The sequence below is a fragment of the Suncus etruscus genome, chromosome 4, assembly GCF_024139225.1.
Source record: "Suncus etruscus isolate mSunEtr1 chromosome 4, mSunEtr1.pri.cur, whole genome shotgun sequence".
NCBI lineage: Eukaryota > Metazoa > Chordata > Mammalia > Eulipotyphla > Soricidae > Suncus > Suncus etruscus.
The window spans coordinates 56,908,178-56,927,040 of NC_064851.1; the positions used below are offsets into that span (position 1 = coordinate 56,908,178).

Consider the following 18,863-nt stretch of genomic DNA (forward strand, 5'->3'; position numbering starts at 1 on the left):
ACAATTAATATTGCCATGCTTATTTTTAATATAGCCATACTAATAGTGATGCCGCAAGTTTTAATTTGCTTACAGAATGACAACTGACAAATGTCAATTGTGCATTTTATGTGTTTATTTGCCAACTGTACATTTTCTTGAGAGTTTGGAGGTTCTATCAGGGGAGCATAGCTACTCGTATAACCCCGACCAAGCTTCGGAGGGAAGCGCATGGAGTGGTGAGGGAGGAAGAGGACACCTGCCTAGCCTGCCAGATCAGCTGAATCAACCCTGGCTCAACCCTGGCCATCAATGGGGTGACAGATAATGCAGCTAGATTGCCCTCACATTCGCCAATTGTACATTTTCTTTGGCTAGGTGTTCAGGTAACTTGTTTACTTTCAGATTGAGTTGTTTTATTATTTTGTTTTATTTTATTTATTTACTTATTTATTTATTTATTTTATTATTTTGTTTTATTATTTATTGACTTTCAAGAGTTCCTTGTTTATAATTTTAATTATAATTTGTAATTTTTAATTATAATTTAGGTCACATATTTACAGTAATGTTAATCTGTATGGTTTTAGCGTACACAGTTATTTCACCTCCAAAGTGTCTAAGACCCTCTAACTCATCATTCCCTACCACTCTTGGTATCCCCAGTTTTGTAATCCAGGGACAAGATTATTATTATTTTTATTATTATTAATTACAATGAAATTATGCATTTTCTTATGGATACATAATATTGTGTTTACATATGCTATAACTTCTTTATTCATTCATCTACCATTGGACATTTGAGTTGCTTCCAAATCATGCTATTATACTAAGCACAGCAATGAGCAGAGTGTGCATGTTTTGTGATTTAGAGGCAGGTCACAAAAAGTTGGGTATCATTTAAAAGAGGTGAGAATCAAGCCTTCTAAATTCTTTTTGTGCTCTGTCAAGCTGAGCCTGTTTATACAGTTCAGCCCTCACATTTCATTACATTTTTTTCAACAACTGTAACACTGGTACCCAGAGATACGAATTCTGATAAATTGCATTATAGGGCACTTCCATTGCTAAGGTTCTGTTTGGCTGACTTCTGGCAAATTCTTTTTTTTTTTTTTTTTTTTTTTGGTTTTTGGGCCACACCCAGCGTTGCTCAGGGGTTACTCCTGGCTGTCTGCTCAGAAATAGCTCCTGGCAGGCACGGGGGACCATATGGGACACCGGGATTCGAACCAACCACCTTTGGTCCTGGATCGGCTGCTTGCAAGGCAAACGCCGCTGTGCTATCTCTCCGGGCCCGGCAATTTCTTTTGGCAATTTCCAATTCCAAAAGTAATTTTATTTGCTGCTCATTTCTTTTCTCACATGAAATCATCTTTTATTATAGTATTTATCTCTGTAAATTTTACACCTTCTTGTTTACCACAGAATGCTAAAATCCTTAATTTGATATGAAATCATCTTCCAAGACACTTAAAATATTTTTCTTAATCATATAATTTTTTATTATAATCATGTCCTCTCCCTTAGGTGTGTTTTTCCCTTAGTTTTTTTTTTGTTTGTTTTGTTTTTTTGGAGGGGGTCACACCTAGTGGCACTCAGGGATTATTCCTTACTCTGGGCTCAGAAATCGCTCCTGGCAGGCAATAGGGACCATAGGGGATGTCTGAATTCGAATCACCGTCCTGCTGCGTGCAAGGCAAACGCCCTACCTTTGTGCTATATCTTTCTGGCCCCTCGTTAATTTTTAGAGGTAACCATTTTTATTTATATTCCATCAACAAGCGAGAGCTTTCTTTTCTTCACTACCCCACCCCGAGAGCTTTCTGTTCTAACAATTTTGAAAATATTTTTGCTTTTGTTCCCTCATGATGCTGTCAAGATCCTGGTCACACGACTGTCAATCTTAGTCCACTGCTCCTAAACCTCTCTCTGCAGACACATTAGGGAGACTGTGACTTAGGGATGCCATTGCTACTCTTACACCTGAGTTATCTGAGAATTGGGCAATCAAGTCTCCAGAGTGGGATGCCCACACCTGGCGGTGCTGAGGTTTTACTCCTGGCCCTAATCTCAGGTATCACTCCTGGAAATCTGGGGGGATCCTGTGGGGTGCCAGGGAGCCTACCTGGGCCAGCCGCATGCAAGGGAAGCACCTTACCCACACCACAGTACTATCGTGTTCGCCCCTCCCCACTCCCCACCTTTTTCTTCTTTTTCCTTTTCTCTTTCTTTCTTTCTTTTCTTTCTTTCTTTCTTTCTTTCTTTCTTTCTTTCTTTCTTTCTTTCTTTCTTTCTTTCTTTCTTTCTTTCTTTCTTTCTTTCTTTCTTTCTTTCTTTCTTTCTTTCTTTCTTTCTTTCTTTCTTTCTTTCTTCTTTCTTTCTTTCTTTCTTTCTTTCTTTCTTTCTTTCTTTCTTTCTTTCTTTCTTTCTTTCTTTCTTTCTCTTTCTTCCTTCTTTCTTTCTTTCTTTTCTCTCTTTCTTCCTTCCTTCTTTCTTTATTCTTTCTTTCTCTCTTTCTCTCCCTCTCTCCCTCCCTCCCTTTCTTTATTTTTCTTCCTTCCTTCCTTCCTTCCTTCCTTCCTTCCTTCCTTCCTCCCTTCCTTTCTTTCTTTCTTTCTTTCTTTCTTTCTTTCTTTCTTTCTTTCTTTCTTTCTTTCTTTCTCCTTCCTTCTCCCTCTTTCTTTCTTTCTCTTTTTCTTTCTTTCTTTCTCTTTTTCTCTTTCTTTCTTTCTTTCTTTCTTTCGTTCTTTCTTTCTTTCTTTCTTTCTTTCTTTCTTTCTTTCTTTCTTTCTTTCTTTCTTTCTTTCTTTCTTTCTTTCTTTCTTTCTTTCTTTCTTTCTTTCTCTTCTCTTTCTTTCTCTCTCCTTTCTTTCTTCTTTCTTTCTCTCTCTCCTTTCTTTCCTTTCTTTCTCTTTCTTTCTTTCTTTCTTCCTCCCTTCCTTCCTTCCTTCTCTCTTTCTTTCTTTCTTTCTTTTTCTTTCTCTTTCTTCCTTCCTTCTTTCTTTATTCTTTCTTTCTCTCTTTCTCTCCCTCTCTCCCTCCCTTTCTTTCTTTTTCTTCCTTCCTTCCTTCCTTCCTTTCTTCTTTCCTTTCTTTCTTCCTTCCTTTCTTTCTTCCTCCCTTCCTTCCTTCCTTTCTTTCTTTCTTTCTTTCTTTCTTCTCTTTTTCTCTTTCTTTCTTTCTTTCTCTCTTCTCTTTCTTTCTTTTCTTTCTTTCTCTCTCCTTTCTTTCTTTCTTCTTTCTTTCTCTCTCCTTTCTCTCTCTTTTTCTTTCTTTCTCTTTTTCTTTCTTTCTTTCTTTCTTTCTTTCTTTCTTTCTTTCTTTCTTTCTTTCTTTCTTTCTTTCTTTCTTTCTTTCTTTCTTTCTTTCTTTCTTTCTTTCTCTCTTTCTTCCTTCTTTCTTTCTTTTCTCTCTTTCTTCCTTCTTTCTTTATTCTTTCTTTCTCTCTTTCTCTCCCTCTCTCCCTCCCTCCCTTTCTTTATTTTTCTTCCTTCCTTCCTTCCTTCCTTCCTTCCTTTCTTCCTTCCTTCCTTCCTTCCTTTCTTCCTTTCTTTCTTTCTTTCTTTCTTTCTTTCTTTCTTTCTTTCTTTCTTTCTTTCTTTCTTTCTTTCTTTCTCCTTCCTTCTCCCTCTTTCTTTCTTTCTCTTTTTCTTTCTTTCTTTCTCTTTTTCTCTTTCTTTCTTTCTTTCTTTCTTTCGTTCTTTCTCTCTCTTCTCTTTTCTTTCTCTCTCCTTTCTTTCTTCTTTCTTTCTCTCTCTCCTTACTTTCCTTTCTTTCTCTTTCTTTCTTTCTTCCTCCCTTCCTTCCTTCCTTCTCTCTTTCTTTCTTTTTCTTTCTCTTTCTTCCTTCCTTCTTTATTCTTTCTTTCTCTCTTTCTCTCCCTCTCTCCCTCCCTTTCTTTCTTTTTCTTCCTTCCTTCCTTCCTTTCTTCTTTCCTTTCTTTCTTCCTTCCTTTCTTTCTTCCTCCCTTCCTTCCTTTCTTTATTTCTTTCTTTCTTTCTTCTCTTTTTCTCTTTCTTTCTCTCTCTCTTCTCTTTCTTTTTCTTTCTTTCTCTCTCCTTTCTTTCTTTCTTCTTTCTTTCTCTCTCCTTTCTCTCTCTTTTTCTTTCTTTCTCTTTTTCTTTCTTTCTTTCTCTCTCCTTTCTTTCTTTCTTTCTTTCTTTCTTTCTTTCTTTCTTTCTTTCTTTCTTTCTTTCTTTCTTTCTTTCTTTCTTTCTTTCTTTCTTTCTTTCTTTCTTTTTCTCTCTTTCTCTCTCTCTCTTTCTTTCTTTCTTTCTTTCTTTCTTTCTTTCTTTCTTTCTTTCTTTCTTTCTTTCTTTCTTTCTTTCTTTCTTTCTTTCTTTCTTTCTTTCTTTCTCTCTCTTCTCTTTTCTTTCTCTCTCCTTTCTTTCTTCTTTCTTTCTCTCTCTCCTTACTTTCCTTTCTTTCTCTTTCTTTCTTCCTCCCTTCCTTCCTTCCTTCTCTCTTTCTTTCTTTTTCTTTCTCTTTCTTCCTTCCTTCTTTCTTTATTCTTTCTTTCTCTCTTTCTCTCCCTCTCTCCCTCCCTTTCTTTCTTTTTCTTCCTTCCTTCCTTCCTTTCTTCTTTCCTTTCTTTCTTCCTTCCTTTCTTTCTTCCTCCCTTCCTTCCTTCCTTTCTTTATTTCTTTCTTTCTTTCTTCTCTTTTTCTCTTTCTTTCTTTCTTTCTTTCTTTCTCTCTTCTCTTTCTTTTTCTTTCTTTCTCTCTCCTTTCTTTCTTTCTTCTTTCTTTCTCTCTCCTTTCTCTTTTTCTTTCTTTCTCTTTTTCTTTCTTTCTTTCTTTCTCTCTCCTTTCTTTCTTTCTTTCTTTCTTTCTTTCTTTCTTTCTTTCTTTCTTTCTTTCTTTCTTTCTTTCTTTCTTTCTTTCTTTCTCTCTCTCTCTCTCTCTCTCTCTCTCTCTCTCTTTCTTTCTTTCTTTCTTTCTTTCTTTCTTTCTTTCTTTCTTTCTTTCTTTCTTTCTTTCTTTCTTTCTTTCTTTCTTTCTGGTTGCTTGTTATTTTGGACTCACACCACGGTGCTTAGGACTTGTTCCTGGCTCTGGGCTCATGAATCACTCCTGGCGTGCCAGGGATTGAATATGAATCAGCCTTATGCTAGGAAAATGCCTTGCCCACGTACTACTGCTTGGGACTTAGTAGGGCTTTGTTTTTGTTGTATTTTGGATAGCTCATTAATAAAGATGCCACTCACCCAGGCAAAAGCCACTACTGACTTGGATTTTGTCATCATTTAAGATTTTCGCAAACGTGACAAGCGCCCCCTAGTGAAAACAGACGAATTAAACTGCCTAATTATACAAAAGAACAGCTAGAGAACTTGCTGAAGCTGTTTTGACGATTTCACATTGTTTTAAATGGCTGAGGATGCTAGGTGTTTTGCCTATGTGGATAGTAATGAGAGTAGAGATCTGTTGTCCTTAAAAAGCACTCAGTATTTTACAATAGAAAAAATAAAATTTCTAGATGAGCTCAAATTGGTCTGAAAATTTCAAGACGATGTAAGTATACAAGTAGATCACTGATATTTTAAATCTAATTATAAATTATAGGAGTTGACGTATTGTTTTTGAGGGGGCCCATCTGGCTATGCCTAGAATTTACTCCAGGTTCTGAGCTCAGAGGTCATTCCTTGTAGTGTCCAACAAGGGGGACTATCTGGATACTGAGGATAAAATCAGCAGCTGTGTGCAAGGGCTATATTATCTAGTGGTTCAGACTGATTTGTTTTAAAACATATTAGAAAAAAACTGTTTTTGGTCTACAATGTTTTAGTACTAATCCTTTCACCAGTGCTCACTTGCCTCCATCATTATCCCTAGTTCTTGTTTCTCTTCTGCCCCCAGCCTGCCTTATGGGGGCAATTCTTTCCTCTCCAACCCCACCCTTTTAAATGCTCAGTGGTTTAGAATACTGTTACTGATGGTAACATGCATGCCACTACCTGATACTAGAATCTTTCTGATACACAATTCTTGTCATTGGCATGTCAGAAACTGTCATTTTTCATTCCAAAAATAATATTTATAAATATATGTGGTAAATCATATTTTATTTGATTAATTTCCAGAATAGAGCAATTAATGTAGCCGGAGGTTGCTGAAGCGAACTCCGAGTCAACTGATTTAATAATAAACCTGTTACTTTTTATGAGCTGTCTCTAGAAGGTCCTTCTACTTATTATAGCCCTTTTAATGTTGTGATATGAATACAAATGATCGTTTTAATATAATAATATCCAGTACTATTTAAAGCACAAGGAGCAGGGATATACCTCAGCAAGGTATACAAGTAGTTTTTTTATCCTTTAGGATACTCCCAGAATAGAATATTGTTAGTTCAAGAGGAACAAAATGGCAGAATAAAACATTGCATTTCACTGATTGTTAAATGTTAAAGAGCAGAAGTCACAGAATTGGTTCAGCACCTTCCAGTGGAGCATCTTTGAGAACTGGAGAATAGGTCAAAGCTAAGTAGGCTATATGTTTAACAACTAGGTGAAAGGTCATTGTATCATTTTCAACCGTCCTGTTTATTTTCTAAACTATCAAATTATGACTATTTGTAGTGTATTCTTTCTATCTTCCCAGGACTCACTTTTGCTAAACAGCTTTTAAGAAGGAAGTGTCCTTTCCCGCTTATGCCTGGATTGCCTTTTGTCTGTTGAGGAAGCATCCAGGACTTCTTGACTAGCCTTAAAGTGCTCAAAGAGGGGTCGGAGCGGTGGTGCAAGGGTAGGTCGTTTGCCTTGTACGCGCTAACCTATCCTCGGGTGTCCCCCAAACCAGGAGCGATTTCTGAGCTCATAGCCAGGAGTAACCCTGAGCATCACCGGGTGTGGCCCCCAAAAAAAGCTAAGGAGGGGAAAAAAGAGTGCTCCAGGAGCAAGGGGACACTTTCTTTTGGGGGGGGGGCACACCTGGCGGTGCTCAGGGGTTACTCCTGGCTATCTGCTCAGAAATAGCTCCTGGCAGGCACGGGGGACCATCTGGGACGCCGGGATTCGAACCAACCATCTTAGGTCCTGGATCAGCTGCTTGCAAGGCAAACGCCGCTGTGCTATCTCTCCGGCCCCCGGGGACACCTTCTTGTCTGATTTTCCGAGGACCTACTGGGGCACAAAGAACAGTCCTGATAATTCCGTGTATATTCAGGGATAATCACTCCATGCTTGCAGACGGCTTAGAGCACACGCAAGCGTTCGTTCCCATCGACTGTTCATTCGTCCCCATAATGACCACCATCAAGGCTTGGAGGGCTGCTCAGCCTTTGGGGGGCAGAACTAGGGACTGGGGCTGCGGGCCCAGGCCGCAACGAGAAGACCGCTCCCCCACCCTTCCCGACCCCCGCAATCCCAGGCTGTTTCCCAAGCAGGATGAAGGGCGCGAAGGAGGTCATTCCAGGAAAGGCGGCGTCCTCCTCCGCAGGGCCCCAAGGCCCCGAGGCAGTCGCAGAGGGAGGACGGCGCGGAGCTGCGGCGGCGGCGGCGCGGGGGCCGAGGCCCTGGAGGGGCCGGTAGCAGGTGCGGGGCGGCGCGCGCTTGCGCAGACCCGCCTTCCCTCCCTCCCGCGCCCGCCCGGGCCGCCGCATCCCTGCGCCAGGTCCACGGCGCGCGGGCGGGGGGAGGGACGCGCAGCCCGTCCGCCCCGCGCGCCCACGTGACGGCCCTGGGTAGATTGGAGCTGCGGCGGCACTGCGGGGCTCAGTGGTGCAGCGCCGGCGCTCGCGGCGGCCTCTCCTCCTCCGGCGCGCTCCTCCTGCTCCTCTCCTGTCTCCTGCTCCTGCTCCGTCTCCGCGTCCTCCTCCTGCCCCTTGCATCGTCCTCGCTCCAGCGCGCTCACCCGATTCCACCGCCGCATCCCTCCCGAGCTCTGCCGCGCCCCTAGAAGAAGGAGGAGGAGGAGAAGGAGGAGGAGGAGGAGACTGTCACCGGGCCGCCGCCGTTGGAAGGAAGGGTCCGGGCCATCCGCGCTCTGCCTCTGCAGCCGCCTCTCCGGTCCTTGCTTTCTCCCTCTCTCCCTTCGGACCCCGAGCCGCTCTTTCTTTCCTTGACGCAGCAGCCACCGGTTCCCTACTGTCGCGATGGGGGCCCTGGACTCGGAGCCAGGCGGTGTCCTGAACACGGTGTCCGCGGCGCTCAACGAGACGATGGAGTTGTACCGCTGGACCTGGTCCATTCGAGGTAAAGCCCGGCGCCCGCGCCCCTGCGGCCGTGGGGATGCTCGGGGTCCTCCCTAATTGCTCGCGTCTCACCGGGGGCCGCCCCGGCAGGCGGGAGCCGCGCCTCTTTGATCGCTGGCCTCCCCATCTGCGCCAGGGTCTGTCTGTGGTCCTCTGCTGCCTGCAGTGGCTGCGTCCGAGCTTGGGCGCAGGACCGGGGAGATCTTTCCCGTCGTAACTGTCTTTTATTTTTTCTTCATGTCTCTGACACGCTAACCTGTTTATTTTATCGTCTGGCTCCTGGCTCCTCTTCTGTTAGGAGGAAAGCCGAAAGACGATCCCCCTGGGAGCTGGGAGAAGGGCCGTTATCCAGGCGATGGATGGTGGCCCCGCAACTGTGATGGGTGATGGCGCGCGCTGTGTCTTTGCGCTGCGCAAAACGCACCTTGTCAAGGCGGAGGTGATTGGGGTAAGGGACACACGCCCTTAGGCGGGTGGGTTCGGCCATAGCGCCCCCCCCCCACCTTGGCTGTCCCTTCTATGCTGGTCTCCCCTGCTGGCCAACTAGTCCTTTGACTGTCTGTTCCCTTTGCCGGCAAATCGGTTGATGTAGGCAGCTCTTCTAGAGTAAGTGGTTCTTTTTGGCCTTATATTTTCTTTTTGATTTTGGGGCCACACTCGATGGTACCCAGGGCTAATTCTTGGCTCTGTGCTTCTGCATCAATCCTGGAGTGGCTCGGGGAGCATATGTGATGTTGGGGTTCCAACCTGGTCAAGCCACATGCAAGGCATACTTTCCATGTTTTGGGTTTGAGGAGCTCTTTATAAAGTTTTGAACAAAAAAAAAAAAACCAGCCTAACATCTCGCTGATAGTTCATCTTTCTAGTTATTGTGCAGTAATGTATTGTCCCATCAGGCAGGGGGAAGGAATATTACAGCGCTGCTTTGCCTGCCAATGAAAATGTCCCTTTATTTTTGAGTGTTTTACTAGAGCGATGGAAAATGGAGTGATCAATGACATGGGAGGAGAGGTAGAGATGGTGGAAGAAATAAGTGCTGTGATTGCTGCTAGGCATTCTAAACAATTTTGGGACCATTGACTTGGCTCTAACTTTTTTAGAGAAGTGGTTTGGTCCCCCCCCCCCTGCCCCATGAGCTCTCATGTTTGAAACATAAAGAATCAAAACTAGACATTTCAGTGGTGATGGCAAAAAGGCATTTCTAATAGAGATTTTTCATCTTTAAGTCTCTCCTGTGCTGGGTTTATGCTGTGCCTACAATAATTGGGAAAGATGTACTCTTCCCCTCATCGCTGTGATTTGGTTATTTAAACATTGCATCAGGGCTTCCCATTACACAATTGTGCAGAACTGAACATCAGACAGGCTCTGTGACATATAATTGCTCTGCATACCTGACAGTTCAGACATTGTCACCATCCTACAATTGCCACCTAGGCAGAGCCACACCCTGAAGTAATCATTCCTGTCTGTCAGTCCCCTCCTATCAGCTTCTCCACCTTCTGACTTTTACAAAGAACTGTTGAGAGCCAAAGAAATATGCACCTGTCTGTGATGGGTCATTCCTTACTAACGATGTTGGTGTCAACATGCATCTGCAGTGCAGTTTTAAAAGGGTGTTTCCTACCTTACTGGGGAAGACTACATAAAGTAATATTGTGAGCCATGCCCAGGAAGGGAAGAGCAGTAGTTGAAACCCAAGTGATCTCTCACTGGCAGGGTGGAGAAGAGCAATTCACCCATGCTCTGGTGATCTTCTTTCGAAACCTGAGACTGCTTCCTTGTTTTCTGTCATGAGAGATGGTATTTCCTAACCAACTAAAGGCTTAGTTGGGATGTAGTCTGTTCTGCCTTGTTGTTGTATCAGAAAGAACAACATTTAAGTTTAGGCTAAATAGACCTGAACATTAGGGAAATGCCATCCCCTTTGCACTTCTATGCTTTCTCTTCTATGTTCTTAGACTCATTCACACTTTTTTTTTTAATTTTTGGGTCACACCCGGCAGCACTCAGGGGTTACTCCTGGCTCCACACTCAGAAATCGCTCCTGGCAGGCTCAGGGGACCATATGGGGTGCCGGGATTTGAACCAATGACCTTCTGCATAAAAGGCAAATGCCTTACCTCCATGCTATCTCTCCGGCCCCCATTCACACTCTTTTTATTGATTGATTGCTTGATTGATTGGTTCCTGAGTCGCATCCAGCAGAGCTCAGGGGTCACTCCTGGCTCTGCACTCAGAAGTCGCCTCTGGCAGGCTGGGGAACCACATGGGATGCCGGGAATCGAACCGGGTTCCTCCCGGATTGGCTACATGCAAGGCAAATGCCCGACTGCTGTACTATCTCTCCGGCCTCTCATTCACACTCTTAATTCCAAAAAATCTCTTCTAAATATGCTTTCATGAATATCTGAGTGAAGAAAAGTGCTTTGGTAGATGAGACCAAGGGAAAAAAGTTGATAAGTAAGATATTTGGAAAGGGGAGGAAATAAGAATTGGTGGAAAGAAAAATGATCTTGGGAAATAGTGGTGAGTATTGTGAAAGAATATAAATGATTTGGGAAATGAATAGGGCTCTGTGCTTTTACTCCCAAGACTGAAGTTACCTGCTTCTCTCTTTCTGCTCTATTAATTCACTAAATATTCCATTTTCTCCTAGGTTCTACCAGGATGTTCATAAACTAAATCTACTTTGGACTGTCATAGTAGGATGTTTGATGCTCTAAGACAGTGGTCCTCAAACTTTTTTAAACAGGGGTCAGGCCAGTTCACTGTCCCTCAGACCGTTGGAGGGCTGGACTATAGTAAAAAATAAAACTGTGAACAAATTTCTATCCACACTGCATATATCTTATTTTGAAGTGAAGAAACAAAACAGGAACAAATACAATATGTGGCCCATGGGCCGTAGTTTGAGGATTACCTCCTAAGATATTTTTGCTATAGGAAGGTTTCCAGAAAGCATGTTTTGTCCTGTTATATCTAGTGTACTTTTTATGGTTTTTGGGCCACACCCGGCGGTGCTCAGGGGTTACTCCTGGCTGTCTGCTCAGAAATAGCTCCTGGCAGGCACGGGGGACCATATGGGACACCGGGATTCAAACCAACCACCTTTGATCCTGGATCGGCTGCTTGCAAAGCAAACGCTGCTGTGCTATCTCTCCGGGCCCTCTAGTGTACTTTTTAATGAAACATTAAAAGTAATATGGGTTTTTTTTTTGGGGGGGGGTCACACTGGCAGCGCTCAGGGGTTACTCCTGGTTTTATGCTCAGAAATCACTCCTGGCAGGCACAGGGGAACCATGTGGGATGCCGGGATTCAAACCATCGTCCTTCTGTATGCAAAGCAAACACCCTACCTCCATGCATCTCTCTGGCCCTAGTAATGTGTTTTTTAATACAGAATACATCCCATAGTGTATTAACTGGAAATGGTTTTGGTTTTGATTTTGGGACCATACAACAGTGCTCAGAGTATACTCTTGGCTCTCTACTCAGGGGGTGACTCCTGTGGGCATGACAGACCACATGTGGTACTTGGGATCAGGCACCAGGTGAGGCAAGAGCCTTAAACTCCGTACTATTTCTCTAGCCTCAGAAAATATTTTTTTATTTTATTATAACACAGCCTACTCTGAGATTAAATCTTTGAAAGAGCCATACTGTTAGGAAAACTAAAATATATAATTGTCTACTTTCCTAATGATATTTTTATATATTTTGAGCAATCAAATATTTTTTATATTACAAAGAGAAAGTATAGACTGCTGCAGTATTTTATACCATGTGGTGGTATAGAAGTGTCATTTGCTTTTTTTTTTTCTTTTCATTTTATGAGCAAATCGAGTAATTAGATCTGAATGCCAGGCTTAAAGTGTACATGTTGAATCAAAAGTATTTACATTATAAAATTGATAAATCTTAGTATCTCCCAATTTGTAAATACCTTATTTATTCATTGTGTTTATTGCTATAATTTTATCTTCTTATTGCATTTTGCATATCCTGAAAATGTGATAGTCAACATGCCCACAATAAAGCCAAATGTTTTCTAAGCTAACATGGTCTCTCTGACCATGTTGTAGCTATTGATCCTGGAATGTGTATGTATCATGTGGCATATGTATATGTATCATGCATGTATATGTATATGTGCATGCATGTGTATACATACATATGTATCATGTGCATGTATATGCCTGCATGTGGAGTATGTATTATGTGTGAGGGGAGGTGGTTGGCCTGTTCTTTTTCTCTGACTGAGTGCTCCATAGGTTGTTGGAAAAGGGGCATCTATGTGAGAATTGCAGATGGAGCATCAAAGGCCTCAAATTCACTGTGGAGAAGAAGAGATGAGGAAAAGAGCAGTGTGGGGAGTGCTCTAGAAGGATGGGGCTGAAATTTAGAAACTAGACTAGTATCATAATTCTTACTTTCCTTATTTGCCATGATCAAGCATAAGTTTTAGCCTCTAAAAAGACAATGAAGATACTTTGTCATTGTCGCCAATGTAGGTTTTTGGAACCTCAAGAGGCCTGCCATTCCCCTTTATGAATCCTAATCTGAAAGTACTGGAGCCTGTGGAGTCAGGTCTACAATAGTACAAGAAAATCCTCTTCTCTCCACTTCTGTCTACTCTCTAGTTTTACAACCTTTTTGTGCAAAGGCACACTTTTTCATGAAAAAAAAAAAAAAAAGTCATGAGGCAAACCATCATTAGAAAATGTTGGGCCCGGAGAGATAGCACAGCAGCGTTTGCTTTGCAAACAGCCGATCCAGGACCAAAGGTGGTTGGTTCGAATCCCGGTGTCCCATATAATCCCCCATATAGCCTGCCAGGAGCTATTTCTGAGCATATAGCCAGGAGTAACCCCTGAGCAACGCCGGGTGTGACCCAAAAACCAAAAAAAAAAAAAAAAAAAAAAGAAAATGTTAAAAAAAATTAACGTTGTGCCTATATTGACTATATATAAAGTAATTCTCTTGAATAGGAATCAAATAAACAAAGAAATTATTTTATAATTACTTTATTATGAAATAATCTAATGATTGGTCTATTTGTGAGCCGAAGCCGCATGTTACAGATGAAATTAGAATTTTTCCCACAGCACACCAGATAATATCTCACGGCACACTGATGTGGCCACGGCACAGTGGTTGAAAAACGCTGCTTTAGTCTTGAGGGGTGAGGATAGACAGGTCCTGTGTTAGATTGTTTTATCTATTCTACCAGGTGAAAGATTCTTTTGGAGAGTTTTTGGACTATTTTGTGTAAGAAAGATTATAAGCAAGTCTGTCCTTGGCCACAGGAACTCCTGTCTTAAATGGCCTTTAGTAGCTCTGCATTCCTTTTATGGCTTTCTGTAGTTTGTGCGTGCTTTTCATCTGTATAAAAAGTTTATTCATTTATTTGTCCTAGACTAGAAATTCAGTTGCCATTTTTAATGTTTATTTGAGAAAAAGCTTTCTAAGTTCTAGACAGCTAATTAAAGACAAACTTGGTGGGCCTTGGCCTGGCCATTGTTTCAGTGACTCTGTTACAGTTCTTTTACAATCTCCCTTGAGCCTTGAGCTCCAACCATTTGTTAACAAATTTATTAACTGTGAAATTACAAACTTATTTGCAACTGGGTTTCAGGCATACAGTTGAAACATTCAACACCAATTCTGTCATCAGTGTTTCATTCTTGTCTTATTCTTTTCTTTGCTTGTTTTTGGTGAGAGACTCATAGACTTTATTTTAATTTAATTTAATTTTTTTATTTTTGGGCCACACCCGGTGACGCTCAGGGGTTACTCCTGGCTATGTGCTCAGAAATTGCTTCTGGTTTGGGGGACCATATGGGATGTTGGGGATTGAACCTGAGGTCCATCCTGGGTCAGCCTCATTAAGGCAAATGCCCTATCGCTGCAGTATCGCTCCAGCCCCAGACTCATAGACTTTAAGGTCAGTTGCACTCGTCCATTTTTCAGCAATATATTTTATCAATCACAGATTAAATTATAGGAGGGTAACATTAAAAACAATTTCTTTTGAATACACCTGGCGGCGCTCAGAGGTTACTCTTGGCTCTGTGCTCAGAAATTGCTCCTGGCTCGGGAACCATGTGGGATTCCGGGGATTGACCCTGGTCTGTCCTGGGTAGGCATTTTGCAAGGCAAACGCCCTACTGCTGTGCTACTTCTCCAGCCCCACATTGAAAAAAATTTTATATTAGGACATACAATATTCTTTAGCTTAAGAAACAGGTGAAGGGGCCGGGAAGGTGGCGCTAGAGGTAAGGAAGGTGTCTGCCTTGCAAGCGCTAGCCAAGGAACGACCAAGGAACGACCGTGGTTGGATCCCCCGGCATCCCATATGGTCCCCCCCCCCCAAGCCAGGGGCGATTTCTGAGTGCATAGACAGGAGTAACCCCTGAGCGTCAAACGGGTGTGGCCCAAAAACCAAAAGCAAAAAAACAAAAACAAAAAAACAAAACAAAACAAAACAAAAAAAAGAAACAGGTGAAGTGGGGAGGGAAATGTTCTTTTTTTTTGGCCACAGCTGGTGATGCTCAGGGGTTACTCCTGGTTATGCACTCAGAAATCGCTCCTGGTTTGGGGGACCATATAGGATGCTGCTGGATTGAATCGCGGTACCTCCTAGGCTAGCACATGCAAGGCAGATGCCTTACGCCACTGCTTTGGCCCCAAGGGGGAGTGTTCTTTTTATAACTAAAAGCCAACAACGAACAAGTTTGTAATCATGGTGCTTAAACGAAGATAAATTTAAAAAAATGTTTATGTAAAAATCTTACAGATGACTATAACATTTTTTCCTCTAATCCACACATTATTCTCTAGTAATTGTGTTAATTATCTTTATTATTTCAAATATATATGTTAGCATTTTGAAAATTATGCTACAGATTCTTTTCTCACTTCAAATATTCTTTTTTTCTCTTTTCACTCATAAAACATTTCTCCTTATAACAAAAGGGGGATCGAACTGCGGTCCTTCCTTGGCTAGCGCTTACAAGGCAGACACCTTACCTCTAGCGCCACCTCACCCGTCCTGGTACCCCATAATTTAAAAAATAATATATTTTGATTACTGAACACTAGTAGTACCTTACTACGTTAAGTTATAAAAAAAACTTAATGATTTGTATAATAATCTAAAATAAAGTTTAAATGATTGCCTAAATTTAGTAAAGGAATCAAGTTACTAATTTATTTATGAACACAAAATAGTTACTTTCAAGCTATATCTCGTTAGATATGTCTTTTATCATTATTGTCAATTTAGAGCATTGTGATCTGGGCTCAGAGAAATAGCACAGCGGCGTTTGCCTTGCAAGCAGCCAATCCAGGACCTAAGGTGGTTGGTTCGAATCCCGGCGTCCCATATGGTTCTCCGTGCCTGCCAGGAGCTATTTCTGAGCAGACAGCCAGGAGTAACCCCTGAGCACCACCAGGTGTGGCCCAAAAACCAAAAAAAAAAAAAAAAGTACATTGTGATCCTTGTGGAGATGAAGAGAGGGCAGTGCGATGTGGAGAATGGTTTTGTTTTTGGGGCCATATTCAGAGTTATACCTGGCTCTGTACTCAGGAATCATTCCTGGTGGAGCTTGGGATCATATGGCCTGTCTCAGATTGAACCCGTGTTGACCACATGCAAGGCAACTGCATACTTGCTGTGCTATTGCTCCCGCTCCAAGAGAAGAAACTTTGAACTGAGATTTAGAAAGCCTGGGCTTTAGTTATGGATCTCTGCTAATTAATTGTGAGTTTGAACAAATCCTTTAGTTTTCATATTTCAACTTTAAAAATGTTCCTTTTAATTATTAATTTTATTTTCTCACTGGTTAACAATGCTACACTTAGATTTGTGTAAGTGTATGAAATTCACTGTATCCACCACTGAAGATCCCACACTGACCCAGCAACATGGAAGACCCTGCTTTCTTTCACTCTTAAAACCACCATAGTTTTCACTGAGTCTACACATTTCTTCTTCTTCTTCTTCTTCTTCTTCTTCTTCTTCTTCTTCTTCTTCTTCTTCTTCTTCTTCTTCTTCTTCTTCTTCTTCTTCTTCTTCTTCTTCGTCCTCCTCCTCCTCCTCCTCCTTCTTCTTCTTCTTTTTTGACCATACCTAGCAGTGCTCAGGGGTTACTCCTGGATTTGCATTCAGAAATTACTCCTGGTTGGCTAAGGGAACCATATGGAATGCCAGGGGATTAAACCTGCGTCCGCCTCAGGCAAGGTAAATACCCTACTCACTGCCCTTATTATCTCTTTTCTCTATGAATCATTTTAATATTGTACTCTAGTGAAACACCTAGTAATAATTGTTTTTAACTTCAGTTAATATGGTCAGTTAAGTTCCATGTATCTCAAAGAGCCAGATTCCACTTTTTTTTTTTAATGGTAGAGTAGTAGTTCATTGAATAACAGCTGCTTTATTTGTTGATTCTTTGCTACTGTGAATAATACCAGTATGAACACTAGAATAAAATATGGCCTTTCAAGTGCATTCTTTCTTATTCTGATCATAAATGTCTAAAGTCATATATTTTCATTTATATTAAAAATTATAAAGGGATTACTTAAAATGATCTTCAGAGGTCTAGTTGCCAGCACACCCTGAGATGCTGGGCCTGAGGTTGAGCCAAAACTTTACTTCTAGCTCTCTGCTTAGGTATCACTCCTGTTGGGGCTTGGGGAAATCATATGTGATGCTGGGGATTGAACACAGGTTTGCTGTCATCACGGCAAGAGCCCTGCTTGCTGTTCTATGTCTTTGCTTACCAGCCCCATTTTTTGTAAGGGTCTGTCATATATTCACTAACACCTCCTGCTCCAGTCTTTTTCACACAGACTGTTCTCACAGGTGTGAGTTATAGTTTTGATTTTCATTGCCCTAGTAGTAAGCAACATGGAACTTTTTTTTATGTGTTTATATGCCATCTGTATGTGTTCTTTGTAGAAGGGTCTGTTTGAGTCTTGACTATTTTCTTAATTGCATTGTGTGTTTTTTTTTTATAATTAAAGTTTTTTGTTTGTTTTGTTTTTGGGCCACACCTGGTGGCACTCAGGGGTTACTCCTGACTCTGCACTCAGAAATTGCTCCTGGCTTGGGGGACCATATAGGATAGGATACTGGGGATCGAACCTGTGTTTGTCCTGGGTCAGCCGTGTGCAAGGCAAATGCCCTACTGCTGTGCTACCACTCTGACACCTATAATTAAAAATTTTTATTTAAATACTGTGAATGCAAGATTGTTCATAATAGTTTCTCCCCCACAGATAAAATTGTTCATGATGGAGTTACATAATAAAATGTACAGTAACAACTTTTTTTTTTTTTTGGTTTTTGGGTCACACCCGTTTGATGCTCAGGGGTTACTCCTGGCTATGTGCTCAGAAATCGCCCCTGGCTTGGGGGACCATATGGGACGCCGGGGGATCGAACCGCGGTCCTTCCTTGGCTAGCGCTTGCAAGGCAGACACCTTACCTCCAGCGCCACCTACCCGGCCCCACAGTAACAACTTTTACCAGTACACCTTTCTTATCACCACATCCCCAATTTCCCTCTCACTTTTACTGGTGCCCTCTTCCCTTCCTGATTCTGGGGCGTACATTTTTCTTCTCTCTCAATTTCTCAGTGCCTCTCTTACTTTTTTTTAGGCACTTTGGTTTGCAGCACATTTCCTGCCTCTATGCCCCCAGTTTTCCTCTTACCCACCCTCTTCCAATTGCATATGGGGCAGGCATATTATTTCTCTCTCTCTCTCTCTCTCTCTCTCTCTCTCTCTCTCTCTCTCTCTCTCTCTCTCTCTCTCTCCTCTCTTCTCTTTCTCCTTTTTTGATACTATGGTTTGCATTGTTGCGAAGTAAGGGGTACCGTGCATATCCCTTTATCCCTTTCCAGCAGCCAGTCCTTGTCCACAATGAAAAGTTCTAACCATGACTGTCACCGTGGGCCCTTCACTACCCAAATTGTATCCTACCATGGACTAGTCCCATTGATCCTCATTTCTATCATCTCTGAGTATTATTTCCATACTATCTATTATTTTTTTTTATACCACACAACTGAGTGAGATTATTCTATGTCTGTCCCTCTTACTCTGACTCATTTTACTCAGCATAATCTCATATCCATTCATGGATAAAAAAATTTCATAATTTCATTTTTCCAAACAGCTGCATAATACTCCATTTTGTAGGTGTACTACAGTTTATTTAGCCATTTATCTGTTCTCATGCACTTGGGTTATTTCAGATTCTGGCTATTGTAAATAGTGCTGCGTTGAACATAGGACTGCAGAAGGCTTTTCTGCATGGTTATTTTGGGTTCCTAGGATATTTCTGTAGCAGAGTATTTCTGGGTAATATGGAAGCTTAATTTCTAGTTTTTTGAGAAATAATCAATTGGTTTCCAAAAAGGCTGGACCAGTAGGCATTTCCATTAGCAGTGAATGAGAGACCCTTTTTCCCCTATATATGTCAGCACTGGTTGTTCTTGTTCTCTATGATATGTACCAGTCTCTGCGGTGTGAGATGATATCTCATTGTTATTTTGATTTGCATCTCCTTCATGATTAGTGATGTGGAACATTTTTTCGTGTATTTTTGGCCCTTTGAGGAAATGTCTGTTATTTCTTCTCTTTTTTTGGATGGGATTATATATTTTTCTTTGTGC

At 41.7% G+C, this 18,863-nt stretch overlaps 1 protein-coding gene across 1 annotated transcript in view; it reads left to right on the forward strand.

Annotated features, from left to right (window-relative positions):
• The first annotated feature begins 7,789 nt into the window (after window positions 1-7,789).
• The window catches only part of ELOVL4 (ELOVL fatty acid elongase 4), a 31,706-nt gene continuing 20,632 nt past the window's right edge, over window positions 7,790-18,863 (forward strand). The window contains exon 1 of the mRNA XM_049772275.1: window positions 7,790-8,176. Within this exon, the coding sequence (XP_049628232.1) occupies window positions 8,077-8,176 (100 nt within the window). The 5' untranslated portion in view covers window positions 7,790-8,076. The remainder of the gene's footprint in view (window positions 8,177-18,863) is intronic.